This window comes from Morus notabilis, unplaced genomic scaffold (assembly GCF_000414095.1).
Source record: "Morus notabilis unplaced genomic scaffold, ASM41409v2 Scaffold1861, whole genome shotgun sequence".
NCBI lineage: Eukaryota > Viridiplantae > Streptophyta > Magnoliopsida > Rosales > Moraceae > Morus > Morus notabilis.
In genome coordinates, this window is record NW_010362736.1 from 80,980 (window position 1) to 107,865 (window position 26,886).

The 26,886-nt window shown below is 35.5% G+C and overlaps 4 protein-coding genes across 8 annotated transcripts; all 4 read left to right on the plus strand.

The window, feature by feature from the left end:
• The first annotated feature begins 1,221 nt into the window (after window positions 1-1,221).
• On the plus strand, window positions 1,222-5,208 carry LOC21391178 (DNA-directed RNA polymerases II and V subunit 8A). Of its 5 annotated transcripts, none has more exons than XM_024168618.1 (4): window positions 1,222-1,364; window positions 1,584-1,657; window positions 1,764-1,869; window positions 4,506-5,208. In XM_024168618.1, the coding sequence occupies exon 4, from the start codon at window positions 4,545-4,547 to the stop codon at window positions 4,977-4,979; it is 435 nt and encodes a 144-aa protein (XP_024024386.1). In that variant the 5' UTR covers window positions 1,222-1,364; window positions 1,584-1,657; window positions 1,764-1,869; window positions 4,506-4,544; the 3' UTR covers window positions 4,980-5,208. The 5 variants fall into 5 exon arrangements, with proteins under 5 accessions (XP_024024386.1, XP_024024387.1, XP_024024388.1 ...); XM_024168619.1 differs by having other exon boundaries at window positions 1,612-1,657; XM_024168620.1 differs by lacking the exon at window positions 1,584-1,657 and having other exon boundaries at window positions 4,483-5,208.
• Window positions 5,209-7,852: 2,644 nt separating this feature from the next.
• Window positions 7,853-11,154, plus strand: LOC21391179 (protein REVEILLE 1). Its single transcript, XM_010102751.2, has 6 exons — window positions 7,853-8,436; window positions 8,790-8,891; window positions 9,013-9,124; window positions 9,213-9,274; window positions 9,443-9,844; window positions 10,062-11,154. The coding sequence occupies exons 1-6, from the start codon at window positions 8,398-8,400 to the stop codon at window positions 10,752-10,754; spliced, it is 1,410 nt and encodes a 469-aa protein (XP_010101053.1). The 5' UTR covers window positions 7,853-8,397; the 3' UTR covers window positions 10,755-11,154.
• Window positions 11,155-12,265: 1,111 nt separating this feature from the next.
• Window positions 12,266-16,239, plus strand: LOC21391180 (expansin-A13). Its single transcript, XM_010102752.2, has 2 exons — window positions 12,266-12,956; window positions 15,667-16,239. Exons 1-2 carry the CDS (start codon window positions 12,454-12,456, stop codon window positions 15,974-15,976), a joined length of 813 nt encoding a protein of 270 aa, XP_010101054.1. The 5' UTR covers window positions 12,266-12,453; the 3' UTR covers window positions 15,977-16,239.
• A 3,287-nt stretch (window positions 16,240-19,526) lies between these two features.
• Window positions 19,527-25,145, plus strand: LOC21391181 (DNA replication licensing factor MCM2). The gene is made up of 17 exons (XM_010102753.2): window positions 19,527-19,747; window positions 19,843-20,021; window positions 20,490-20,671; window positions 20,760-20,949; window positions 21,123-21,342; window positions 21,428-21,635; window positions 21,854-21,988; window positions 22,081-22,272; window positions 22,376-22,548; window positions 22,641-22,829; window positions 22,935-23,051; window positions 23,311-23,395; window positions 23,470-23,622; window positions 23,729-23,854; window positions 23,963-24,145; window positions 24,457-24,618; window positions 24,724-25,145. The coding sequence occupies exons 1-17, from the start codon at window positions 19,527-19,529 to the stop codon at window positions 24,838-24,840; spliced, it is 2,832 nt and encodes a 943-aa protein (XP_010101055.1). The 3' UTR covers window positions 24,841-25,145.
• The last annotated feature ends 1,741 nt before the right edge of the window (window positions 25,146-26,886 follow it).

The following is a 26,886-nucleotide window of genomic DNA, read 5'->3' on the forward strand; positions in this document are numbered from 1 at the left end:
TATTATTATTATTATTATTATTATTATTATTCTTATTATTATTATTCCCATGATTTTGAGATTCCTGGGAATTTGAATAACACCATGTTGGGTGGTATTTAAATTACCTCAAAATGAGGAAAAGTGAATCTCATGGTAATCACTTTCTTGAGAATCTAAAAATTATAATTATTGTATCAAACATGATAATATTACAGATTCTCATTCTCATTCTCATTCTTAAGATTATTACATACCAAACGCCCCCATAAGGTTTGCGCAAGGATGTTTTAAGGATTTCAAGAACTCCAATTGCTGTGGATTGCAAATCAACATATATGCTTTTGGTCTTACCTTGCAACAACAACAGCAGTGTTCGGAGCGGAAAAAAAAATGGTGATAACAAGATACGCATTTATCGTGTAACACCAAAAGCTAAACAACTCTAGATCACACCACAACTAAAGGATAGGTCTACCCGAAAAAGACGACAAGAAATTTGTGAGAAAACATATATGTCTAGTATATTTTACCTAAGTACTTAAGGCCATTCTTTTTTGCAGGTTTGAGTGAAAAACTCGAGTTGAAATTAAAATTTTTATTTGAGAAAATACAGTAAAAAAAATTGTGATCCCAAATGTATATACAATGTGTAGAGATTACAATTATAATTTAATTATAAAAGTTAATATAAAAAAGAAGAAGAAAAAGAACAAGCAAAACTGTAAAAGCATTTATCTCATACAGTGAAAGTACTTAGGGTTGTTTATTTTGATGATTTGAGTTTTTAATTCGAGTTGAGATATAATTTTATGTAAGAGTTTTTTACTGTAGCAAAAAAAAAAAAAAATAGATGTGACTATTTCTGAGAGTTTTTTTACTATAACAAAACTCGAATTCTAAACTCGAATCAATAAAATGAACGGGGCCTTATTCTAAATAATAAAATTCTTGTTCAGTTTACCGATTTAAATTTTTAATTTGAGAAAAGATGTAATTATTTAAAAGTTTTTAACTGTAATAAAAAAATATTAAATATAATTTTTTATGAGAGTTTTTAACTGTAATAAAATTAATATTTAAAATTTAAATGGTAAAATGAATGTGAAGTAAAAAACTGTCACAAATGCGGTTTAAAAAAAATACTGTCACAATTAACAATTCTTTTCAAAATGGAAAAATTAATTATTCTTTTCAAAAAAATAATTATAATATTTTTAGTTTAAGTGCATTTTGAAAAAAAAAAAAAAAAAAAAAACTCTAGAGCTCATCAGGACCATTGGGCACCCATTCCCAGCTGAAGTGTGCGAGCGCCGTCGCGTCAGCCCTTCTATTACCCAGGCATTTTGCGAGCTGATTTCAAGCCAGAATACTCCTCCTCCACGGTTGGTTTTAGTTTGAAGTTTGGATTTCGTGGTCTTTGGGATTTTGAGGGATTTTTTGGGTTTCGGGATTTCATTCATATATTTTACAAAATCGAAATTAGTTTGATTTTTTTTTTTTTTGGAAATTGATGTGATTATGGTGTTGTAAAATGTTTGGTTTTTATGATTTTTATGATTTTTTTAATGCGATTTTAGACTCTGTAACTTACATCTTTACAGTTTCTTTTCATTTTCGATGTGGGACTAGGGTTCCCATTACATTTACAGCCAAACTCAGAAACACAACAACAAAGGTTCTCATTACATTTATAGCAGCAGCAAATCTTCTTGTTCGATTTTGCTGCTCTCGTCTAAGAATCTTGTAAAGTTGTCGTCTTTGATCTCGGAATGAAATCGCAGGAATTGAGGGTAGAGTTCTGCTGCTGAGTTTCAAAGAAACCGCCGAGGAAGTAACGTCACCTTCGATTGCTCTCATTTTGGTCCCTGCGTTCCTGAATTTTAAAAGGTCTCTCTCTCTCTCTCTGATTTTATTGAAACTTTCGGTATGTTTGTTTGGAAAATCTAACAAATTTAGTTGTATCGATACTGTCCTAAATATGTTATAGATAAAGTGTTTGTAATAAGCACTGAGTGGTTCTTGATGATTTGTATAGATTAGGATTATTTTCCTCTTTCTTTGTTTGGTTACTAGATTTGGTTGGAGCTTCTTCTGTAATCCATATGTATTCCCACTATTTGGCATTTTTTTTTTCTTGAAATATCTTTGAGTTTATCCTTGTTTATCTGGGTTTTTCTTCAGTTAGTTTCTGCACTTGTTGCATTATGCCAAAGTTTTATGCTTTTTCCTTTACCTAATTGATTTTTTCAATTGACTCACATTTTGCTACACATGTTGCTGTCTATTTGTATGTAATAACCTATCTGTATGTAATAACCTGTGTCATTGTCTTGTATCATAGTTATACTTTACTCTTAGATTTTCTCTCTCTGTTTTGTTACAATTGATATTATTCTCGTACATCACAATTTTCTTTCGTCAGTGTAATATTCTATCCTCTTGAGTTTCACTAGTCTCTTCATGTAAGAGTTTAAATAGTCTTCTTTATGATTGTTTCAATAGTTATTTTCTTAAAGTTTTACTCATATTATCTAGTTATTATGATGACAACTTCTTATCATCATATTTAGTTCTTATCATTAAATAACATAAAAGTTAATGATTTTCTAAATGCTACATTACTTTACTTTCCTCATAAGTTACTCCTTCTCATCTTCATATTTCGTTAAAAGATATATTTTAATCTCTTTTTTTTTAGTATTAAATCTTATTACTATTATTTTGATTGCAGATGTCTGCTAATATAGATAGTTACTTTTGAATAGTTATTTTTCCCTCCATTTCATTCTCAAACCTTTTCAAAAATTTCCCTCTTATTAGGATAATTGCATTTCATAGGTTACTTTTATATTTCAAAAGTCAATAACTGCTCCTATATCTTATCACTAGTCTTATTTTTATTACTAGTTTTTAGTGGTTTTGATTCCCTAAAAGTGTTTTACTTTGCTATGTATTAAAAAGAGGTTGGAAAGGAAGGCCTTCCTTCCTTACTCCCTCTTACATGAATAAAAAAAATAAAATATAAATATAAAGTAAATAAAAAAATCAAAATCAACCTTGGTTGATTATTGCAATCCTCTACATACGCTGGGTTTTAACTGCGGTTTAGCATTCAACTTTGGTTGAATATAAATCTCGATATCCTTATTAACATCTTGCTTAACTCATATTCCGAAGTCATCGCAATCCTATCTCAATATAAGATAAGTTCATCCCTCTTGTTTTCTTAAAATTTTAATAATCTACATTTTTTTTAAATACTTTTTCATATATTTATATACTTTGTAAGTTCGAAATGGTATCTTCAACAGCCTCTTGATCTTATGATCTTTATGTCTTTATTCTTCTTCCAGGCAGTTAAATAAATCTTATGTGTTGTTTTCCTAACATCACATGATTTATTCTTACTTGCTCTTTGGATAGAAAATGACATTATTTGGTTGGCTTTCTTTCCACCATGGATTGTAACTTCTGATACTTTCTTTCTTCTCAAAAAAAAAAAGAAAAAAGAAAAAAAAAGAACAACTAACATCTTTACAATGGAGTTCATCTTCCCATTTCTATCTTTTTCAATATAGTCTTTATCTATAATTTTTGACTAAAACCTCAGTTGATCTTGTCTGAATCATCAATTATGTAACATATTTAGAGGATGAAAAGGCATAGAAATTTGAAATTCCGTCAGTTTTGGCATAACTTTTGACTAGTCTCTTGTCTTCCTAGAAAGTGAATGTAATATTACTGAGTAGCAAGTAAGGTAGCTATCTTAGAAACGCCTTAAACTTTCACTTTGATTTTGAGGACGAAAAACAAGAGACAGAGATGAAGTTTACACCTGGTTTAGTTTGATTTCAATAAGAAGGTTAAAAAAAAAAAAGTTGTTCAAATTTGGTTTTTAGCAATCACTGATTTCCAGTTTATTTAACTCCACATTTATGTTACATTTCTCTACTTTGGTTTTTCCTTTATGTTTTATGTATTTAACTTCAACTTTTAAGTTATATCACTGTTGTTTAAACTAAATCATGTCGATTCATGTCTTCGATAGGGTTTTGCATGTTCTTTGCCTTACTTGAAAACACCACCTATTGATTTTCTTCAAAAACTTGCCTATTATGTTTCTTAGTTTGTTGAGTAATGAGTATTGATCATTAGTAATTGATTATCATTACTCAAAAAAAAAAAAAAAGAGTTTTAGATTTGAGTGCTTATTTTCCTGCCTTTGTTGTTTTGATTGATATTGGTTCTCGAGTCATTTTTCTTATTTTATCTCTGTTTTCGACAGAATTTATTAGAATGAAGCTTATTCGTTTGATGGGTTTGGAAAAAAAATTCCAGCCAGGAAATCACTGCTGAATTATGTCTGATTCTTGTAGCGGATGTAGGTTTTTTTCTTGTTAATTGATCTGCTTACATTCCAAGTGTTTATTCTGTTTGAGTCATTGACTTGTAATGTTTAGCCCCATGATACAAAGTATTGAAAAGCAAATTTTGTGTTAGTTTTTGATATCTGTTAGTTACAGAGGGGCCAAAACATTTTCCAGGCCTGAATCACTCTAAGAATGGCGGAGTTTCTTTTTGAAGATATTTTCAAGATCGACCGGTTGAACCCCGATGGGAAAAAATTTGACAAGGTTACTCGAATTGAAGCAAAGAGTGAGAAGTTTGACATGTTCATGCACCTAGATGTGGGCACAGATGTGTATCCAATGAATGAAGGTGAGAAATTCTCAATGGCGCTGAGTTCCACTCTGAACGAGGACGGAACACCCGACACTGGCTATTACACTCCGGGCAACCGCAAGACACTTGCTGACAACTACGAGTATGTCATGCAAGGGAAGCTGTATCGAATTGCCGAAGGTTCTGGACATCATGGTAAAGCGGAGATAGATGCTTCATTTGGGGGTCTTTTGATGATGCTGAAGGGTGATCCATCGTATTTCAAGAAGTACGAACTTGATCAGAGGCTGTTTCTTCTTATAAGGAAGGTTTAAACTTCACTGTTTATGAATATAGTTTAGCTTGTTAAAGGTTGTATTAACTTACTTTGCTGTTGTTTCTCCTCTTATGGAAGGGGATAATGGTTGTGGCAAAGCTCTCTTTCAGAACAACAAGATTTTTAAGCTTTTCTGTTGTATGAACTTGGTCTTCTGCTCACTCTTTGTTGAGTAGTGCTACTTATTGGAACTTTGACATATTTTATGTGGATAGGTTGATTTGAAAGTTGCTCATTTCACAAAATTTTTCTTTTCACTCTGTGGCAAAGCTCTCTCAGAACATGAAGATTGCACTCTTTTGACCATTATCAAAATGTCTCCAGCTTTTGTGGAAGTTTCGATACTATAATTTGGTATTCTTGGTTGGGTTTAGCTTCATTACACGAACATTTGCTCTCTTTAAAAGGATAAAATGGGTCTCGTTGACATGCTGTATTTTCAATAATTTTAAAACGATTTTTTTTCTTTTAAAGAAATGTTTTTTAGGTCTCATTCATTTCACTTATTCATGTTTTTAATTTTAGATTTTTATAGTTAATTTTTTTAAAAAATATTACATTTTATTTTTTTATTATAATTAAAAACTCTTATAAATTATCACATATCAATTTAAATTCGTGAAATGAACGAGGTTTAATACATTAATTTTTAAAGAAAGATCTTGACCGTGCGTATGATTAGTGTATTCGTGTCATGATTTAAATTATGGTTCGTAGTTCGTTACAGTATTTTCTCTCATAAAAAAACACACTTAAATTAAAAATAATTTTAAATCAAGATATTGAATGCATAAACTAAAAGTTCACATTTTTTTTTCTTTTTTATTTTTCCTTTTTATATAAAAAATAATGTTTGACTAGGGCTTTCCACGTTCTAAGACATCTGGCGACTGGCGGTGCCCAAATAACTCACTCTATTGCGGGGGTGTTGTTTTACAGAAATGCCCTTGTGAAATATGTGGAGGAGAATTTTCTTTGCTGTTAAGCTACATAACATGAGAGAGCAACAAGAGAGCGAGTGGCGTAGAACCATCCATATCCCTTTCGCTTTCGTACACGTGGCAAGCGGTCTAGGGAGAGGGCGGCGAGTGGCTGTGACGTGGCAAAAAGCGTAGGAGAGAGAAAGCCCACCCCCAGCTCATCCTCATCTTATATTTCTCTCTTTTATTGTCTGATCAATCCAAGCAATCCACAAATCTTGGTCCACATTTCTCTCTCTCTCTCTCTCTCTCTGGAATTAGACCCTTGTAGATATTTCAACTTCCTCCCTTCTCCACAAAAATATCGTTCATTTTTATTTTATTATCTTTTGTCTCTTTATTAAGTTTGGGAATTAGTATATAGTGTGGAGCGTAGACAACCACCGCGCTACTCGCTTTTCTTCTTCACCATCTGTTCTTCTATTTTAATTATTCTAATTTAATAACGTACACAGCACGTATGACTGTGTTAGAGAAAATTGAAGAATTTACTGCTTACAAAATAATAAAAAATTCATTAATACAATTATTTAAGCATTTTTAATTTTATTTTAAAAAATAGCATGTGTAAAAATCACAATCGACAAAAAAAGAAAAATTAAGTAGCAAGACATTTAAAAAAACTATTTTAACAAATTAAAAATAAAATAAAGAATACGTGTGAAAAGATCACTTATAAGAGTAAAGTGAAGAACATACACAAAAAAATTAAATTTAAAAAAAAATTCACAAAAGAGATAAAAAAAGTTTAAAAAAAGAAAAAAAAAAAAAAGGTAAGCGGAGGACTACTACGTGACAACTCCATAAAACAGAGCTTTGACTCTCTTATATATTGTTAGATGTTAGATACATAAAAAGTCTAAAAGTAAAAAAAGAGAATGAAAAATAGAAAAAAAAAAAAAAGAGAAAGTCAATATGTAGCCTCCATAAAAGTTAACACATGACATTCTTAAAAGTAAACTCTTTGACTCTTTTAAGTATGTATAGATATATATTATTAATTTACCTTTGTCTTAAAATAAAAATATATTATATTTTACGATTGCAGCTATAATTTAGAGATAATTATACAATTTAATTTCATTATAAGGCATAGGATTTAAATCTCTCCCACCCTAAATTAAAAAAAAATACAAAATATGTTCAAGTAGAAATTGACTACTCAATTACTATGGTAATTTGGTATACTTCTAATGTTGCTTTTAAATTAGTAGAACATCAGTGAATGGGTAAATAATATGTTTATTTTGCATGTTTTAAATACAAGTAAAATCTTTTGTTTATTGTTTTAAATACAAGTCAAATTTTTTGGTTATAATATTTTTTTCCTATAAAATTTCAATTTCTATTTAAACTAATGAACTAAATTAATAAAGATCCGAAACATTATCCTTTCATAAAGCATGTGTTATCGGGAGATATTATCCCACGCGTGCGCGCTGTTTTTCTTTTAAAAAAAAAAAAAAACAGAAGTAAAACAAATTCTCGTGAAAAGGAAATTGCAAAAGCAAAATCCTAAAAATAAAAAAAAAGAAAAAGAAATTTTACATATGAGCCAAAGAGAGAGCGAGTACGGGGGCGAGTGTGGAAAGGTGCGACTTGGGTAAGGACGGAATTATCCAGTAGTGGCTGAATTTGGTTGGAAGAGAAAATAGCTACAAATTAACTAATTTATAAGACACACTCAGTGCCTAACAAAAAGCGGAGGGGGACAGGACAAGGCAACTCCACGTGTAGCCGAACCCTTTTCGTCCTCAGCCACAAGATTCCATCGAATTCTCCAGATTTCCATTTTCACAAATTAAAATTAAAAAAAAACCCCCTGAATCTTACGTGGCACCGTCTGTTCCTCCTCGCCCTTTTCCTTTTTCACCTTTTCCGCTTTCTTTCTTTCTTTCTTCGTCACATCCCAAACTCTCTGTCCTTCCTTCCAAACTCTCTCTCTTCTCCTTCTTCTTCTCCTCCTCTTTCTCTGTTTCCGAGCCTTCATCCCTCTGTTTTCCTCTGAATTCCACAGAGAAGTTTCGTCGCCGTTTCTTATCGTGTTTCCTTGGTGGTAGGTTTTTCTCACCGGACGAGCTTCTTCTTCGGTTTCTTCTCCTTTTTCCGTCGTCTGCTTCTTGAAAAAGCAAGAAATTTGGTGGAGGTTTTGGTTTTTTTGATCGGGAAAAGCTGCAAAATCAGTTTGAATTCTACGGAATCGAAGGCTTCGGTTTTTGGATCGAGCTCAAGGAACCTTTGAGGATTCTGCTCAAGCGTCGGATCGTCATGGTCTAGGGATTTCGGAGCTTTTTGAGTTGGAAATCGGGAGTAACAGTGGAGGAACGGAGAAAGTTTTTCGAATTAATGAAAATTTTTTGAATTGAGCATGAGTTTATGAGTGTATTCGACGTTTTCTGTGCTGGATTGGTTTGAGGGGGAAGGAAATCTTGCGTAATGGAAGGATCGACGGTCTCTACGGCTGCGGCTGTCCAAGTATGTTTGAGCTGTTGGCTTTGTTTGTTTCATTTGTGAAATTCATACTTTTTAAAAAAAAAATGAAAAACTTCTGATCTTGAATTTCATTGAATGTTTATTGCTCTGCTGAAATAGAACAATACCGCTCTTTTTTTTTTTTTTTGTAGTAAAAAAAAATCCTATTTATAAGATAAGGAAAAAAAGATCTTGCTGCTGTATATATCTCTTGTACCAGTTTTAGAATCGTTTTTTTATATAGACTTTATGGAATTAATCTTATTTATGTTAAATTAACTCTGTCAGATTTTGTGGAAATTCTGTCTAAGGTGGAATGCATTCTGAATATGTTGTATTTGCTCTGTTAAATATAGGAATGTGACAATGGAGGAAGTGTTTTCCCATCAGGCAATGCAATTTCACTGAGTGTCCAATTAAAGGACCATTTTTCATGTGGAAATGACTATTCTCCTAAGGTTTGGACCCTTCTTTTTCTGTTCCCTGTTGACATTTATCCATTAATTATTGGTAATTTGGTAATCATCCTCTGTTATCTTAACATTTCAGCATTTTTTCCCCTTCTCTCTGTCACACTAGGTGAGGAAGCCATACACAATCACAAAGCAGAGAGAAAGATGGACAGAAGAGGAGCATAGGAAGTTTCTCGAAGCATTAAAGCTGTATGGTCGGGCTTGGAGAAAAATTGAAGGTTCATATTTTGTTATTAGTTACATCTTTTGGGTAAATTTTTAAAATGTTTGTCCGTTTAGTAAAACATTCCTTTTTGTTTATAACAGAGCATGTGGGCACAAAAACTGCAGTTCAGATTCGAAGCCATGCTCAAAAATTCTTTTATAAGGTTTACTGCTCTTATTCCAGTTACCCATTCTACCATAATATCTATAACCCATCTTTTTTTAGTAAGTAGAAATTTTTGATGATCTTAGGCTTGCAAAAAACTTTTTTAAGGGTTAGTGCAACTGTTCGTGATATTGTTCTTAGTCTACTTGTTTTTCATTGTGGTAAGGTTGCAAGAGATCCAAATGGCGGAAATACAAACTCAGAAGATCCAATTGAGATACCTCCTCCTCGGCCTAAACGGAAACCTATGCATCCTTACCCACGCAAACTTGTTGATTCACCTAAGAAAGAAATACCCCTTGCTGAGCATACCACGAGCGCTCTGTCTCCAAATTTATCACTTTCGGAGCAAGAAAACCAATCTCCGAAATCAGTTTTATTCGCAATGGGATCGGATACAATTGGCTCCGGTGGTTCAGATACACCAGATGGAAGCTTATCTCCAGTTTCATCTGCTCCCGGCATTCATGATGGGAGCTTTATAATTTCTGAGCCCAATCCATCGTCTGAGTTCAGCAGATCTCCCCCAGCAGCAACAGTTTCGGTTCCTGATGTTCGATTTCCCATGGTACTTGCTATTATCTCTTGTTGCCACATGTTCGTCCAAGTTGACAGTTTTAAAATTACATATTCTTCGTTATTCACAGATACGAGTAAAGATTCAGTTAATTAGTTGGTTAATGTTTATAGCTCACAAATACAATTCAGACTAAATCTTGAGAAGTTATTTCATTCATCTTTGTTTTCGCTCATAACATTCTTATGGTTCTCTTTTTAACATGCAGAAACTTGAATCATCTTCCCAGGACACTGCCTATGTCAAAGAAAGTGCAGCTGAGGAAGTTTGTGCTCGGAGCCTTAAGCTCTTTGGAATGACCGTGTTAGTCACAGATTCCCAAAGACCGTCTTCCCCAACCACGGAGACTTGCGAGCCACCGCCACAATCAGACGCACACAATGAGATACCAGCACAACAATTACAGCAATACTCCACGACCATGGAGTCCTCGGCAGAGAATGCGAACCGTGTTTGGGGTCATTTGCCCACTGAAGTGCAGGCTCTCTACCTCATGCATTTGCGGAATGAAAACTCTAATCTTGCACGACCTGGCTCCGCAACTCCCATGCCATTGTGGCCGTACTATGGAGGTTTACCGTTTCCATTCGTGCCGTGCAACAAGCCGGAGCCAGTAAAAGGAGCTTTAGATTCTAAACTTGGAAAAGGCCAAGACAAGTGTTCAGATCTTGACACTCGGAGTCGTTACTCTTCCTCGGAAAAGGAGGCAAAAGAACCAGAGTTGGGTTTCAAGTTGAAACCGAGTTCAAGATCAGCCTTCTCTCAGTTAAGGGTAAGAACTGATAAGTGTAGAAAAGGATTTGTGCCGTACAAAAGAAGTACAACGGCAGAGGAAGAAACTCAATCATCGATCATAACAAGTGAAGAGAGGGAAGAGAGGAGGATTCACCTCTGCTTATAGATTCTCTCTTGGATTTTTCCGTAATGTTGATTCTCTTATTTGTAGATGATGATTATCTTCTAACTTAGTTGAGGGACTGATCCGCGTTTACGTCCGATGATAAGAGCGCCAAAATGAGTGCCAGCAATTTTCTGCAGATTTGCAAAATCATCTACCACTTTTTTGTTTTCCACTTTTTGTGTATGTATTATATCTTTTTTTTTTTTTTTTGGTATTTACTTTTAGTCCTTGGGGATCAGCTCTCTTCATTTCTTCTAATTCTTTTTTCCCTTTTGAACTGTGAATTCCTTGGCTTCCTTCCTGTCTGTGTACTACGACGAATTTTTCCTTCTTTTTCCCTTGGAAATGTAAGAACAAGACTTGTTTATCTTATTATATTCAAGTGTTGGTCATTTTAGCATTTTTAGATAGTAAGAATCAGGAAAACCCAAATCAGCAAATTAAATGGGTTCTTAATTTTTCTTGTTATGCTTTCTGAAGCCCTTATAATGCAACGGGAAGTAGGATTACAGATTGGGATAAGTACGCGTTCAAAGAAGTGTTGATTCTGCGAGTACAATGATAACAAAAGGATCTCTTTCACCTTTTCCTTAAGTTGAAATAATCTTACCTTTTCATCAGATAAAAGAAAAGAGTTCAGCAGTTAATTATTAATTAACCACCATAATTTCTCTCTTATAATGAAGCATAAGAAGATAATTCGTTTTTCAAGTATTAAAATTTTCGACAAGAAAAGAAGTGTTAAAATTGTGTACGCATGCAATATTTTTTATTTATTTCGTGAAATAACTAATTCGATAATAGGGTTGGGCGGATTCTTCCAATTCACATATTCATTGAACCACGTTCCTAACAGCAATATTTTTTTGTATGCTCTGACCATTTCTTTTCATAGAAATCATCGCGTGTAAGCAAAGGAGCTGGATTTAAGCGTGTAAGTTGCTACGAAAAGCATTTTTCACCTTCCCGTTTCTCAAAAAAGAAAAATTATTCACCCAATAAATAAACTATAGAACTTAACATGAATAACATTTATACTTTTCGTATAAAATTATTCTCATGTGCACCCTCTCAATTTTTAGGTCATTTGTCACTTTTTGTTATAAATTTTAAAAGTTCTCACTTTACTTGTTGAATTTTAAATTAATTAGTTCCACTTAATCTTTTTGTTAGAATTTTTACTAAAATTAAAAGAAAAATATGATATTAAATGAGGTCATGTGATTTGTTTTCAATATAACTTCTACCATAAGTCATTAAAAAAGGTCTAATAAAAGAGGTTAAGTGGTGATTTTATGAGTTTTTGCGTTTTTTTTTTTAAAAAAATCTTTCTATAAAAATTCTAATAGAAAGAATTAAGTAAGACTGATTTAAAATATTTATAACAATAAATAATAAAGCGAGAGTTTTTAAAATAATGAAGTGAGATAGCCACATTTGAGAATAATTCTTGTTATAATAAGCATAATCATTTATTAAAAAAGCAAAAAAAAAAAAAAAAACCCCGGAAAGCAACCCGGGTTTTACGTCTTACGTGATGCTTGTGACTTTACTCTTTACTCTTCTCTAGCATCCACTTCCACTGTCTCTTTCTGTCTTTGGCCGTCTCTGTATCTGTCCCCGTCCAAGAAAACCTCACCTCAATCTCACTCTCTCTCTCCAATCTCTAGAGAGAGAAACAAGAAGAAGAACCAAAAAAATGCCAATACTTGAAAATCCCAACAAAGCCACTCTTCCACTCCTCCTAGTATTCACATCACTGCTTCTCTCCACAGCCACTTCCCACTCGCCTGCTTCCTCCTTCTCGTCCTCGTCTCCTTCTCTCTCCGTATGGCGATCCGCGCGTGCCACGTACTACGCCGCCGCCGACCCCCGTGACTTGGTGGGCGGCGCGTGCGGGTACGGCGACCTGGTGAAGAGCGGGTACGGGATGGCGACGGTGGGGCTGAGCGAGGCCCTGTTCGAGCGCGGCCAGATCTGCGGCGCCTGCTTCGAGGTCAGGTGCGTCCAGGACCTCCGCTGGTGCATCCCCGGGACCTCGATTATCGTGACGGCCACCAACTTCTGCTCTCCTAACTACGGATTCACGGCCGAGGGTGGCGGCCATTGCAATCCGCCGAACAAGCACTTCGTCCTCCCGATCGAGGCCTTCGAGAAGATCGCCATTTGGAAGGCCGGCAATATGCCCGTTCAGTATCGCAGGTGATCTCTTCTTTTCCTTCTTCTTTTGGTGATTGGTTTTGGTGCAAATTTGTATGGAGATTGAGCAGGAAGATTGTTCAGATGGTCTGCATTTCAATTTCGTTTACGATGAATGTTGGGAAATTTAGGGACTAATTGTAAAAAATATAGCGTTTAAAGACGAAATTACAAACTACAAGAAGTTCAAATGTACAAATGCTAACAAATTTGTGATTGTTTCGTGTAAGGTTTAACTTCATTAGAGTTAATTGTTACAATCTTACAGATTTAAGGATTAGATTGTCAAGAGAAAAAATTTGTTTAAAGATAAAAGCGTCAAATTCCGAAAGGTTAATGGGGAATAGTAACTAAATGTTAATTTATTTAGCAGGGTGTGTAGTTAATTTAGTATTGGAAAATTTACTTGGTTTTCTCAATGAGCGAGAAGAGGGTGCGTATGTATATATGAGCCTTATATAAAATTGTTGTTTGAGGTAATTACTAAGTACCTTTCTAGGCTTATTTTGTAGGGTCTAATACTTTGCAAGTTTCAACCATTTGCCATCAAAACATTTGGTGTCTAGAATGCAAGGTCATTACTCATTTAGTAGTACATATTACAAAATTAAGGTAGCATCTCCAATGCAATGCTATAATTGATGTGCCTATTGCAAATTTAGTATTTGAGTGCAAAGAACTCTCTCTAATGCAATGCTATTTGTTGTACCAAATTTCCATATGCTATACTTTGTGGTAAATTTTCCACCAAGTATAGCATATGGGAAATTTGGCATTTGATTGCTATGGTTGAAATTTTTACTTTGTCATGTAATGCAACTTTTGCATTTTCTAATTATTTTAAAAATAAATGTTACTTTTACAACTTTTAAAGCTTAATGATTATTGGAGAAGCTAGATTTAGCATTTTAAATAGCATTATGCATGGAGCAAAAATGAAAATAACATACCATATCATAATTTTTTATACTAAATATAGAATTGGCATTAGCATTTGCATTGGAGATGGTCTAAGAAAAATTGGCTACCTATAAGATTGGTTGGAAAGCTTTATGTAGATGGGTTAGTTTTTCCCCATGGAGAAAGCACTACTTTGAATCGAGGTACTGCCATTAATGGGTATGATATGCGATAAAGATTCGAGTGACGGCCTAGTGAAAAATGTCTTCCTTTCCTTCTTTTGTATGACAAGAGAATGTATTTAGTTATCTCTCTGTATATTATGACAGAGGTTGGCAGATGTAGAGAGAGAGAATAAATTTACTTCTAATTATGTTATTAAAAGATAAAAACAGGAAAACTACTAATATATTAAAAGGAAGAAAAAAGAGAGTAGAGAGATATCTTGCTAAAGGGAGGCAAGGGAGGGAGAATCCTAGAAGGTTATAGCTGTCTCGTTTTCGTTCAATTTTAGTAAATAATCCCAATATCCTTTACTATTGCAAAGATACACCTTCCCAAGAGACTGTTTTTTCCACTTTGTGTACCATGTTGGAATACCAAGATAAAAAATATAGACAGAAAAAGAGGGAAGAGATAGAAGAACTAGAGAGAGAAATAGAAACAGCAGAACAAGACCTCATCATCTATTTCTAAATGAGCTTTTGAGACGTAAGAGATAAGCTGACAGTTTTCAAAGTGCATCTTCTTAGGTTGTATTTGATTTGTCAAAGTGTTCCTAGGCTTAGCTGCAACGGGCAAAATGTTACCATTTACCTATAAAGATCGAAAGAGAAGATTTCCCTTCATGAACCCTGTAGCATAGCTGGGGGCAGAATTGGGAAATCATGTGCGTGTTTAGAACCGTTTTTAAAAACGGGTTTCACGTATTTCGAGAAGTAAAAAATGAAAACGAAACAACGTTTGTTTAACAAATGTTTTGAAAACAAAAACAGTGAGAATGGTATTTGTGAAGGAATTAGAAAACAGTTGAAAGTTTTCACTTTTTTGTTTTCATTTTGTAGTACTTATCAATAATATTATAATATATTAATTAATAAACACGATTTTACTTTTTTATTATACTCAAAACAATCTCTTAAAAAACCAACCAAACGCAATTTTAGAATCGGTCCCAGAATGATTCTCAAAATAATCTCATTTTTACCTTTTATTGAAAACAAAATCATTTTGAAACCAATTCCATACGCACCCTATATGTTGTTTCTACCTAGCCATGAGTATTGGTGTAAGAACTTTTGCTTAGTGTTAATAGGCCATTTTTAGAACCTAGATTTACTAATTACATTACTCCATAGATGTTATTGGAATAGATACTTGGATTTCTGAAGATTGCATCAATTAGAGCTCTAGGATTTCGTTGCCAAATCAATTCTATCATGGCTGTCTTATCCTATACAAATTGAAATTTCAGAATCAAGCGTTGTTATAGAATTCTGTTCTTAGAAGTCTTTAGTTTTTGTTAATTGGTCGTGGTTTTTGATACTGGCTTGTTTTATTTTGTTCTTATAGTTGGTATAAATCTTAATTGCTAGTTCTCTGTTCTTTTTTGAATTGATCTTAAATAAAGTTGAGAATTTGTACTTGATCATTGGTCAAGAAATTAGACAAGAGCATGCAACCTTGTGGTAAAAACGAGCTTGTATTGAAAGTGGATCAACATACAAAGTACAAACTAAAGAATGTCGTACTCTGTTGTGAAATTTGAATATTGTCTTTTCCTTTATTCTTTGTTACTTGGTTTTTGTAACAGAATAAAGTGCAGAAAGGAAGGAGGAATACGTTTCACAATTGACGGTGAAGGTATCTTCATCTCAGTGCTGATCAGCAACGTTGCCGGTGTTGGAGACGTAACAGCAGTGAAGGTCAAGGGTTCAAGAACTGGCTGGCTACCGATGGGGCGGAACTGGGGCCAAAACTGGCACGTAAATGCTGATTTAAAGCATCAACCGCTTTCATTTGAGGTCACGAGTAGTGATGATGTCACGGTTACATCTTTTAATGTCGCTCCCAAAAATTGGAACTTTGGGCAGTCATTTGAAGGGAAGCAATTCGATTCCTAATATATATATATATATATATATATATATATATTCAGAGGAATATGTACTGAAGGGGACCATACCGTTTACTTATCAATTTTGTTTCTTATTTGGGGTAGTAGAGGGTGTAAGAAGTGTGTTCTTTCCTTTTTCTTTTTTCTTTCCCCCTCTAGTTTTGGTGGTGGAAGTTAGGTTTGCTAATGCAATTGGGGTCTAAAGATTTGTGTACTGTTTGACATCTTGTAGTAACTTGTTTGGTAATGTATCATAATGATTTTTGGATACTCGGTCCCATATAGTACAATACAATTTAATAGGAGTCGTCAAACAAAAAAACTAATTGAGCAAAGTTATTTTTGTTTACGAATAATTAAATTAGAAGATTTGTGTGTTTTTTGGTCCCCTTGCAGTGCCTCTCCCTTGTATATCGGGTTTCAAGGGATTCTATACTATGATTAGATCAAGGTGAACGTATAGGTCCATACCTTAGCATCAAATACTTGTGTCTTGTAGTGAAATTACGAAGAACTTAGTTAGGGTTTTGTAGTCATCTTGTTGTGAAGATGTTGCAACTGATTCTTAAGATATTAAGGCTTTTTTTTTTTTTTTAAGACCTTATAAATTTGCATATATATATTTTCAAATTATTACTTCAAGAACATAGATAAGAACAGATATTGGGATTTTTATTGAGTCAACTCAAAATACAACAATGGCTTTGCAGTGGTAAACTGGTAATTTGCAGTCATCTTGTTGTGATGTTGCAACTGATTCTTAAGATATAAAGGTTTTTTTTTTTTTTTTTTTTTTTTTTTTTTTTTTAAACACCTTATAAATTGGCATATATATATTTTCAAATTATTACTTCAAGAGCGTAGATAAGAACAGATATTGGAATTTTTATTGAATCAACTCAATATACAACAATGGCTATACAGTGGTAAACTGGTAATTTACAGGCAAGCTATACAAAGGAAAAGAGAAAAACCCTAATGATATAGACAACTGACAACCAAGGAATATTCCAATGACTGTGGAATAATAGTACGAGGTAGAACCGTTGCTGAGAGGATAAGCATGAAATCAGAAATCCCAACTGCTGTACACGACAAGTGGTTTGGGTGGGAAAATGAATAAAAACACCTGTCGTTTTGATTGTGTACTCTAACTGGCAGAGTCGTTATGAGAAAAGTACCTGGCAAAGTTACTATTTATGCTAATTGTATTATTGCGACTTTTATTTTTTTATTAATTAAAAGACAATTATTTATTTTTAGTTGAATGATATAAATAATATTTTTTATATGATATTTTTAGTTTTTTTTTTCTACAGTTATAATACTGCAATTTTTGCACCGTAATACATAAGTTAGCTCAAATATATGAGAAAACTCAAAAAAATACCCCCTTGAATTTTGTCTAAATTCAACATCTATCTTTATGTTTTAAAATGATCACAAAAATATCACTACTTTTTTAGAAGAGTACTAAAAAAAAACGCTTCAGTAATTTTACCATTTTTTTAATGAAAAAACCAATAATTGTAACTGCACTAAACTCAAGAGTAGGGGCTGTAACTCTGGGTAGGCTCGGGTTTGGCCTAAATTTGGGTGGAGCCACGTATTACGGGTTGGGAAAACTGTGGGCCACAACAACCCGTTGGGCCCAAAAACTCGCACTTCTTCAGGCTACATCAGCTCGGATAGGGTCGGTCAGGCCTATGCGTGTTGGGGCTATCTCTCTCTCTGTACAGAAAAATAAGGAAAACAAACAACTTGAGGAATCAAGTTACAGGACCATATAACACAAAATATATGAACATAGCAGTGCATGAAGAAGATTAACAAAGCAAGTTGTTGTGTGGGAAAATCTAGGTGACACGTGGGATATCGACAGTGTTACACGTGGCCCTACTTCTCCTCACAAAGTGACAACCCTCGGCGCCTGAAGCTCACTTCCCCTTTACGTTGCGAAGAAAGCCCGCCTTAGGGCGTCGACCCGTTATGCCATCGACCCTATGACTTGTGCAAATTCCCTACGCCACGGAAGGATCAGCGACCAGAAGAGGCCACTGCCCACTTAGCGTAGACGTTGAGGGTAGAGCATGGGAGGCGACGCCCGTATCTCCATAAAGGTGTCTGACACAACCAACTTGCATCTGGCACTGGGAGATGTCTGCAGTGCAGGCATTAATTACAAGCCCCTAAACCGCCCAACAGTGGACGGTGGATGGTTACATGGAGTCTACAGAGCCGTAATGGAAGACTAATTGGATGAGTGTATAACTCAAAAGGTGATTAGTGGGCTATGATATGAGCCTATGATGGTAGGCCATTCGAGTGCTTTTGCCTACGAGAAGAACCGCCCACGAAGGAACCCTTGGCTATAAAAAGGGCAAAGCCCCAAACGAGTAAAGGATGATTTTTTCTTTGAGTTTGGCTCATTTCATATTCAACCCGAGAGTAGAAAGGGAGAGTAATTGTAAAGAATTCAAAAGAAATATAAAGAAAAGTTGATGTAGCTCTTCATTAATAGAGTGAACCGCTATAAACCTTGTGCCTTTATTTTCATGCAAGCACAGCCCTCTCATCATATTTATCACAAACTTCATACACGCTTTACTACACCATTTTCAATACCAAATAAACACTTTTTAGTTGGTAACCTGACAGGATACCTAAAAGTGACCCGTGTAATCCTGTTGACGAAATTTCACCGTTAACACAAGTCATTTTCTAAAAATCAAAGGAAAAAAACACTGATCTTTCACTAAACAGTAAATGCTTCTTGCCTTTTTCTTCTTCGCCTCTCTCTCGAACAAAAAAACAACCTGAATCAAAATGAAAAAAAGAACAAAAGACCTTAGTTTCTAACTACAAAATTAGTTTCGAGAAATAACAAAAGCAAAATCACGAGAACAAAAGCTCTTAAAGCAGTTCTAAAACATTTCCAAGTTTGAATCTTCGACAAATTAAGAAGAATTTAGAGAAAAATGACTATTTTAGATAAATTAGATTAAGGTTAGAAAGAAGAATGAAAGACAGAGAGATGATGAGGAGTGAGGTAGTGAAAGAATGAGTGAGGGAGAGAAAAAATGCCTTTTATATGTAGGGTTCCTATGTAATTATTAATTAATATATAATATATGTAATATATATAAAAAATTGAAATAACATGTATTGATAGGTCGGGTCGGGGGAGTACGGATTCTAACTTCCCCACCCTGCACCCCTACCCGCACTCTACGGGTAGGGGCGCGGGGTGGGAAGTTACAAATCCGACAATTAAAAAAAAAAGAGAAAAAATTGAGAATTCCGGGTAAAATAGGGTTGGTCGGGTTCAGCCTAATTTCTTACGGCCCTAGTCCCCAAAATGATTACATGAAACATAAGTTGAAGAGTACGACGTCGTCTAAGATGCCACAGGGCAAGCGAAGGCCACGGAAGCAAGGTTGGCGGGAAAATTTCCCGCCAAAAACCTTGGGATAAGAAGGAAAACGTAAGTAGGTCTGGCTGTGGATACAGAAAAGAAAATCACACCATAAAAAAAAAAAAAAAACCGCGGAGAGAAAATGGCTGGGAATCCGCCCTCGACGCCGGAATCGCCAACCTCCGGCGGCTTCAACACAGATCAACTCCCTCGCACCTCGGAGAACTTCTCCTCCCCCTCCTCCTCCGACGACGACGAGGCAGCCGTCGATCCCCAAGTCATCCGAGACGACGACCTCGAAGACCTCCACAATGAAGACGAAGAGGGCGACGGCGAGGATCTCTTCCACGAGAATTTCATGGAGTCCGTTTCCTTTTCCTTGATTCTATAATCCTCTTCTTCTTATTCGTTTACAACTGAATCGATTATTGATGGATCTTTTTCTTCTTTTTGTGTAGGGATTACCGGAGAATGGATGAGCATGACCAGTACGAGTCATTGGGGATCGACGAGTCGCTTGAGGACGAGAGGGATCTTGATCAGATCATGGCCGACCGCAGAGCCGCAGACTTGGAGCTCGATGCTCGCGATGCTCGCGTCAACACCCGCAAGCTCCCTGACCTTCTCCATGATCAAGGTTTTCCTCTATTATTGTCCCTCCCTTTTCGGTTTTCGATCTGCAACAAAGATCACATACTGTTATTCTTCATTTTGCTGTAATAATTTGGGTTTAACATCTCGTGTCGCCAGCAATTTTTTTTATAGTACTTTTTGGGCGTTAACATTTTATATGGCTAGAGGAAAAAAGCTAATACTCTCGATTCTGTAGTAATTTTATAGGGGTAAACATTTTCTGGTACAAAAGAACTCTCGATTTTGTACTATGTTTTAGGGGTTAACATTGCCTGTGGCTGGAGGAAAAAGTTAATACTCTTGATTTTGTAGTAATTTTATAGTGGCCAACATTTTCGGGAACAAAATAACTCTTGGTTTTCTAGTATTTTTTTAGGGGTTAACATTTTCTGTTGCTAGTTGGAAAAATTATTAATTTATTTTGTAATTCTTTTATAGCGGTCTTTTTTTTTTTTTTTTTTTTTGGTGGCAGACACCGATGATGACAACTACTGGCCTTCAAAGAGGACGAGAGCTGATTTCAGGCCTCCAGGTTCTCGAAGAAACCACGATGATGATGCTGATGCAATGCAGAGTTCGCCTAGAAGATCACAGGGGGCTCCCTCCAGAGAAGATGTGCCCACTACTGATCAAACCGATGATGAGCCCTTTGAGGTCTTCAATTTTCTTATTTACCTTTACTTCTTGGTTTGGTTTTGCTCTTTGCATATCTTATTCATGTTTGCTTGGTTTTGACGTGTAGGATGAAGACGATGAAGATGGCGAGTTTGAGATGTACCGTGTGCAGGGCACACTGAGAGAGTGGGTTACTAGAGATGAAGTCCGCCGTTTTATTGCCAAAAAGTTCAAAGAGTTTCTGCTGACTTACGTGAATCCGAAAAATGAAAATGGTGAATTTGAATATGTTCGTCTGATCAATGAGATGGTCTCAGGTATTATTACGTTACATCATCTCTTGTTCTGTTAGCTCAAGTTCAGCGGAACTTATATGTCACAAGTAATATTGTTGCTCATGCTTGGTGGGTTAACGAAATGCTTCTGTCATATGATGTCCTTTTCCCTATGCTATTTTTGTAATTGGACTTGTTCAATGTCACGTTTGCAGCTAATAAGTGTAGTCTGGAGATTGACTACAAGCAATTTATCTATATTCATCCCAACATTGCCATCTGGCTCGCTGATGCTCCTCAATCTGTCCTAGAAGTCATGGAAGATGTTGCAAAGAATGTTGTCTTTAATTTACATCCTAACTACAAAAATATCCATCAGAAGATCTATGTCCGCATTACTAACTTACCAGTATATGATCAGATTCGGAACATTAGGTACTGCGTAACGACATTCATCGTTTATAACACTTCTTCATAATTTTCCCTTGTTTTTCATTTTTCCTTATTCCGAGTTTTGCAGGCAAATTCATTTGAATACAATGATTCGTATTGGGGGAGTTGTGACCCGACGTTCTGGGGTCTTTCCCCAGTTGCAACAGATAAAGTATGATTGCAACAAGTGTGGGACAATTTTGGGGCCATTCTTTCAGAATTCTTATTCAGAAGTGAGGGTTGGTTCCTGTCCCGAATGCCAATCAAAAGGACCGTTTACAATCAATATAGAGCAGGTGAGTTCGCAGGTTGCCATTTACATTATCTTTAGTTGCCAGGAAATGAAAAGAGCAGTAATTTTGTATCCAAAATCTGGGGGTTGCAAGGCTAAAATGGATCGAGAATATGTTTTTATGGGTTCTAAGTACTATAAGAATTTTATATTTGGCCCATCAGCAAAGAATATAAATATAATCTGCAGTATTTTTCCTTATCCTTTCATGCCTTGGTGCAGACGATATACAGGAATTACCAGAAGCTTTCCCTCCAAGAGAGCCCTGGAACTGTGCCTGCAGGTCGACTTCCAAGATACAAGGAAGTTATACTTTTGAATGATCTGATTGATTGTGCACGCCCCGGGGAAGAGATTGTGAGATCCTGTCCTGAAATTACTTAGGTTGTTACTGTGTTAGCTAGCAGTTGCTAAGTTTATTCTGTTTTGTTCCGTGTAACTTATTTCAGGAAGTAACAGGAATTTATACAAATAATTTTGACTTGTCGCTGAACACAAAGAACGGATTCCCCGTATTTGCTACTGTGGTGGAAGCGAACTATGTCACAAAGAAACAAGACCTCTTTTCTGCGTATAAACTTACGCAGGAAGACAAGGAACAGATTGAGAAGTTGGCTAAAGACCCCAGAATAGGAGAAAGGGTTTGTAATTGGAACACTCTTCGTCTTCACTTTTTTAATACATGATCATGAAGTATCCATTATGAGATGTCTTGTTAACTGGAAATTACATTGAAATTTGCAGATTGTCAAGTCCATTGCCCCATCAATCTATGGCCATGAGGACATAAAAACTGCAATAGCCCTGGCTATATTTGGAGGCCAAGAGAAAAATGTAAAGGGGAAGCACAGACTGCGAGGAGATATAAATGTACTTCTTCTAGGTGATCCGGGCACAGCCAAATCACAATTTCTTAAGTAAGAGCTACATCTCATCGATTTTTGGTTTTACGGATAAAGATATATGTAACTGAACTAGGATATTCTCTCCTATCGTGATTCTTTTTTAGGTATGTTGAAAAGACTGGACAGAGGGCTGTGTATACTACTGGTAAAGGAGCCTCTGCGGTGGGGCTTACAGCTGCAGTGCACAAGGACCCTGTTACAAGGGAGTGGACCCTTGAGGGAGGGGCCCTCGTTCTTGCTGACAAAGGAATATGTCTAATTGATGAGTTTGACAAGATGAATGATCAGGACAGGTAAGGAAAATCTTTTGATGAGGAATAATTTCTCAACTTGGTAATTCTCCCCCTCTTGCCGAACCAGGAAAAAAGGTTTTGAATATTTTACATTTCTGGCATCAGGGTGAGTATCCACGAGGCAATGGAGCAACAGAGCATTAGCATATCAAAAGCTGGGATTGTCACCTCCCTCCAAGCACGCTGCTCTGTCATTGCTGCTGCAAATCCTATTGGAGGAAGGTATGCAAGTAGATCAATTTAACTGGTGCAAATTTGTGAAGGGACAAGACTACTGAGATTGCTAACTTGGATTTTTTTTTTTTTTCCTAAAGCCATATGTACCCCTGCATATTGATTACCTAAATCTATTAGTTTTGAGAGCAATGGATTAGTGTTTGTTTCATCACATACTAATGAGAAATCGTTGAAAACAATTTTACCCTCACTTGCATTGTATTTTTCATTTCTGAGCACAAGCCTTCCATCTTTTGTTTTTCAGATATGATTCCTCGAAAACATTTTCACAGAATGTTGAATTGACGGATCCCATTGTCTCTCGGTTTGACATCCTCTGTGTTGTCAAGGTATTTGTTTAAAACTGTCCTTTATTCACACTTGTGCATTCATGTTAACATGGAAGGATATTATTACATTGCAGGATGTGGTTGATCCCGTGGCAGATGAAATGCTAGCTAAATTTGTAGTTGACAGTCATTTTAAATCACAGCCCAAGGGAGCTAGCATAGATGATAAGTCCTTGAGTGAATCTCAAGATGATGTCCAACCTTCTGTAGATGCAGCAGATCCGGAGGTTTATACTTGATACCCAGACCTCACCTTATTGCTTCCGTAATCATTTAATTTAAACCCGATCCCGTGCTTCTGTGTTCATCAAAATATTTTCTTGCCTTTTTCAGATACTTCCACAAGATTTGCTTAAGAAGTACATCACTTATGCCAAGTTGAATGTGTTTCCGAGGTTGCATGATGTTGATATGGATAAACTTACTCATGTTTATGCTGAATTGCGGAGAGAATCCTCAGTAAGTTACTCCTTTCACTTGTTTTTCTCTTGAAGATTTTGTTAGACGCTTAATCTGTTACTCTGATGATGTCTTTGCATAAATCTCACCTGCCTTATCCCTTTGTAGTATGGACAAGGAGTGCCAATAGCGGTGAGGCACATTGAGTCAATGATACGGATGTCTGAAGCACACGCAAGAATGCACCTCAGACAACATGTAACACAAGAAGATGTGGACATGGCTATTCGTGTTTTACTTGATTCGTTTATCTCAACGCAAAAATTCGGGGTGCAGAAAGCTCTCCAAAAGGTATGGAAAGAGGTCCTGCTTTATTTTATATTCCTGTAAGCATTCGTCTGCTGTCTGCTTCATATATCATGCTATACCTGTTTAAACTATATCATACTAATCAAATCGAAAAATGCCTGCTGTGGTTGCAATATTTGATTGATTCTCTGATTTTAGCCATTTTCTTTCTTTGTTCTCTGCTCAATAAGCTGTAACTAATAAGATGTCATTCCTCCCTATTAGGAAATAAAATTAGGAAATGAATATTTTTCTTTCCTCTTTTCAAACAAAATTTGTTGATTTTTACAAGGGCGTTTAATTTTATTTTGCAGAGCTTCAGAAAGTATATGACTTTCAAGAAGGATTATAACGAGCTCCTCCTTTACCTCCTTCGTGAGCTTGTGAAGAACGCACTGCATTTTGAAGAAATTGTTTCTGGATCTACTTCAGGGCTTACCCATATCGATGTGAAAGTGGAGGATTTGAGGAACAAGGTAATTCAGACATAGAGGAGTTGGAACTTTTTTTCTTTCCATAACTGAATACAAATTGGCCTCGACTGAATTCGAATGTTTTGGTTTTGGTTTCACTTTCTGCAGGCACAGGAACATGAGATTTATGATCTAAAGCCCTTCTTCACTAGCACTCACTTTTCTCGAGCCAATTTTGTTTTAGACGAACAGCGGGGAGTAATAAGGCATCGTCTCGTTAGATGATTGTTTGGAGATGTGAATCTTGAACAGGTTGGCTAATCTTTTCAACTGAAGATATGAGCAGCATTTGGAGGTCGGATGAATGGATTCGAAGTTTTAAGCGTCGCACAAATGACCACCTCTAATTTTAAGTATGAACCCTACCAAGGCATATTTATAATATAATGGCATTAGCAACCACGTTCTGATATAAAGTTCTTTTTGTGCGTCTAATTTGGACGTACTAGTACGCAATGAAACAACGCTGTTGTGGCCATCTATGCGGAAGTACTTGATCAATGCTTGCTTTAAAAGAGCTACCGTGCAAATTACAGGGGCATGCAAATTCCATGAGAGTTATCTTTAGAAATGCTGGAAAATAATAGAAGTTAATGTGAATAACGTCATTCAGTTCTAGGTTTATTGCGGTAGTTTCAATAACCAAGGATATTCGCCCGATAATTTTGGGTGATTTCTTATTGAAAATAATCATCAAAACTTTTGCAGATAGACGTGTAATATAATTTAGCCACCAAGATAGTTTCCTGAGTCAATCTGGGTTATCAAAGGTAGAAAAAGTCGGCATTGCACCACATAAAGAGTAGGGAATTCTATAAAATTCTGATTCTTTTTTACCATCCAAATTACAGGGATCTGCTGCGTTACCATATATATTGGATTCTAAGTTAAACCAAAAGCTTATAGAAAAGGAAGATCAAAGAGAAACTCTGAAGAAATAACTAATATGCGAATCTGAAGTTAGAAGTGTTACTTGGCCATCAATATGGATCGTCAAAGGCAGCAATAAGCCTATATCAGGACGTTTTATTCTGTACACTCGACCTAAAACTAGATCAAGGAAAGAATGGCCCATCATCTGTGTTAAATAAATAAAGCCACATACAACACGCTCAATCAAATTGCCATAAACATCACACCGGTAATTTATGCACAAACTTGATAGATTATGTAAAATGCAATCATAGATAATGCACTCTAGTGAAATATATTAGTCGTCAATTAATGAGCGAGAACGGTTTCACGGAGTTTCAACTCTAGATTAGGACCATAAGTTCTTTAAGCATATACAGGTGATGTAGAAGCCAAATTTCCAAGCTTCGAAGCAAAAGTTGGAAGAAGTTAAAAGCCTTAGATCTTGGAAAAAAAAAAAAAAATCTTTTTGTGTATGCAACATAGAGTTGAAGACTACCCTACCAAGTCTGATTCTTTAACTATCAATATTAAAGCAATATTCCTCGTTACCACATGTATTGCATTCTAAGCTCAACTGAAAACTTAGAAGGAAAATCAAGAGGAACTATAAGACACTATCATAAAGTAGCTTTTGGGTGGCCATCCTGCTAGTAAAATAATCATATATTCTAGTCTGAAATAAGATGTGTCGCTTGTTCATGCATATAAATGATAATAGGCAGCTATATCATACTGTTGTATTCTGTTCACTAAACCAGAACTGAGCAAGGAAGAAATAGCCTTAATCATCTATGTAAAAAACAAAATTTGCATCAGTTGGGTTCAGATAAACGTAAATTCACATACAACAAGTTCAACCAAATTGCAATGTGTTGAGTCAGAAATCGCACTGGTATTATGTACAAACTTGAAGAATCATGTAAAATGCTATTTAGTGAAATACCAGTGGTCAGGAAAGGGAGGATGATATTACAGGGAGCCTTACCTACCACTATTGATCCGTTTGGTTCACGCGTTCACATCAGTGATTTTGATTCTGAATTCAAATTTTGTGAGAGAATTGACGGGGACTTCTTTTATTCAAAATTTTTGGAGAGAGCAGAATCAGGAATCTTGGTTCTAAGTCCTAAAACTACGGGCCATATATAATAGAACAACCGGTCCAAATTATCTGTATGTACAGTATCTATATATCTAACTTTTCAGAAATCTTCTTTCCTTTTTCTTTGAATAAAAAGGGTAAGATGAGGAGGAGTGACTACTGGTAGCTAACCCATCTAGATATCATCATAACTGCATCGATCTATATTGCATTTTTGTCCATATCAAAGTAATTATATATTAGTCTTCTAACTC

Excerpts from the sequence above, each read along its gene's own strand:
- LOC21391178 (XM_024168618.1), top strand. The coding sequence starts at position 4,545 with ATGGCGGAGTTTCTTTTTGAAGATATTTTCAAGATCGACCGGTTGAAC.
- LOC21391179 (XM_010102751.2), top strand. The coding sequence starts at position 8,398 with ATGGAAGGATCGACGGTCTCTACGGCTGCGGCTGTCCAA. Across the intron at positions 9,275-9,442 it reads CTCAAAAATTCTTTTATAAG|GTTGCAAGAGATCCAAATGG; the intron begins GTTTACTGCTCT and ends CATTGTGGTAAG. Across the intron at positions 9,845-10,061 it reads CTGATGTTCGATTTCCCATG|AAACTTGAATCATCTTCCCA; the intron begins GTACTTGCTATT and ends TTTAACATGCAG.
- LOC21391180 (XM_010102752.2), top strand. The coding sequence starts at position 12,454 with ATGCCAATACTTGAAAATCCCAACAAAGCCACTCTTCCACTCCTCCTA. Across the intron at positions 12,957-15,666 it reads ATGCCCGTTCAGTATCGCAG|AATAAAGTGCAGAAAGGAAG; the intron begins GTGATCTCTTCT and ends TTTTTGTAACAG.
- LOC21391181 (XM_010102753.2), top strand. The coding sequence starts at position 19,527 with ATGGCTGGGAATCCGCCCTCGACGCCGGAATCGCCAACCTCCGGCGGC. Across the intron at positions 22,549-22,640 it reads GCCAAATCACAATTTCTTAA|GTATGTTGAAAAGACTGGAC; the intron begins GTAAGAGCTACA and ends ATTCTTTTTTAG. Across the intron at positions 24,146-24,456 it reads TGCAGAAAGCTCTCCAAAAG|AGCTTCAGAAAGTATATGAC; the intron begins GTATGGAAAGAG and ends TTTATTTTGCAG.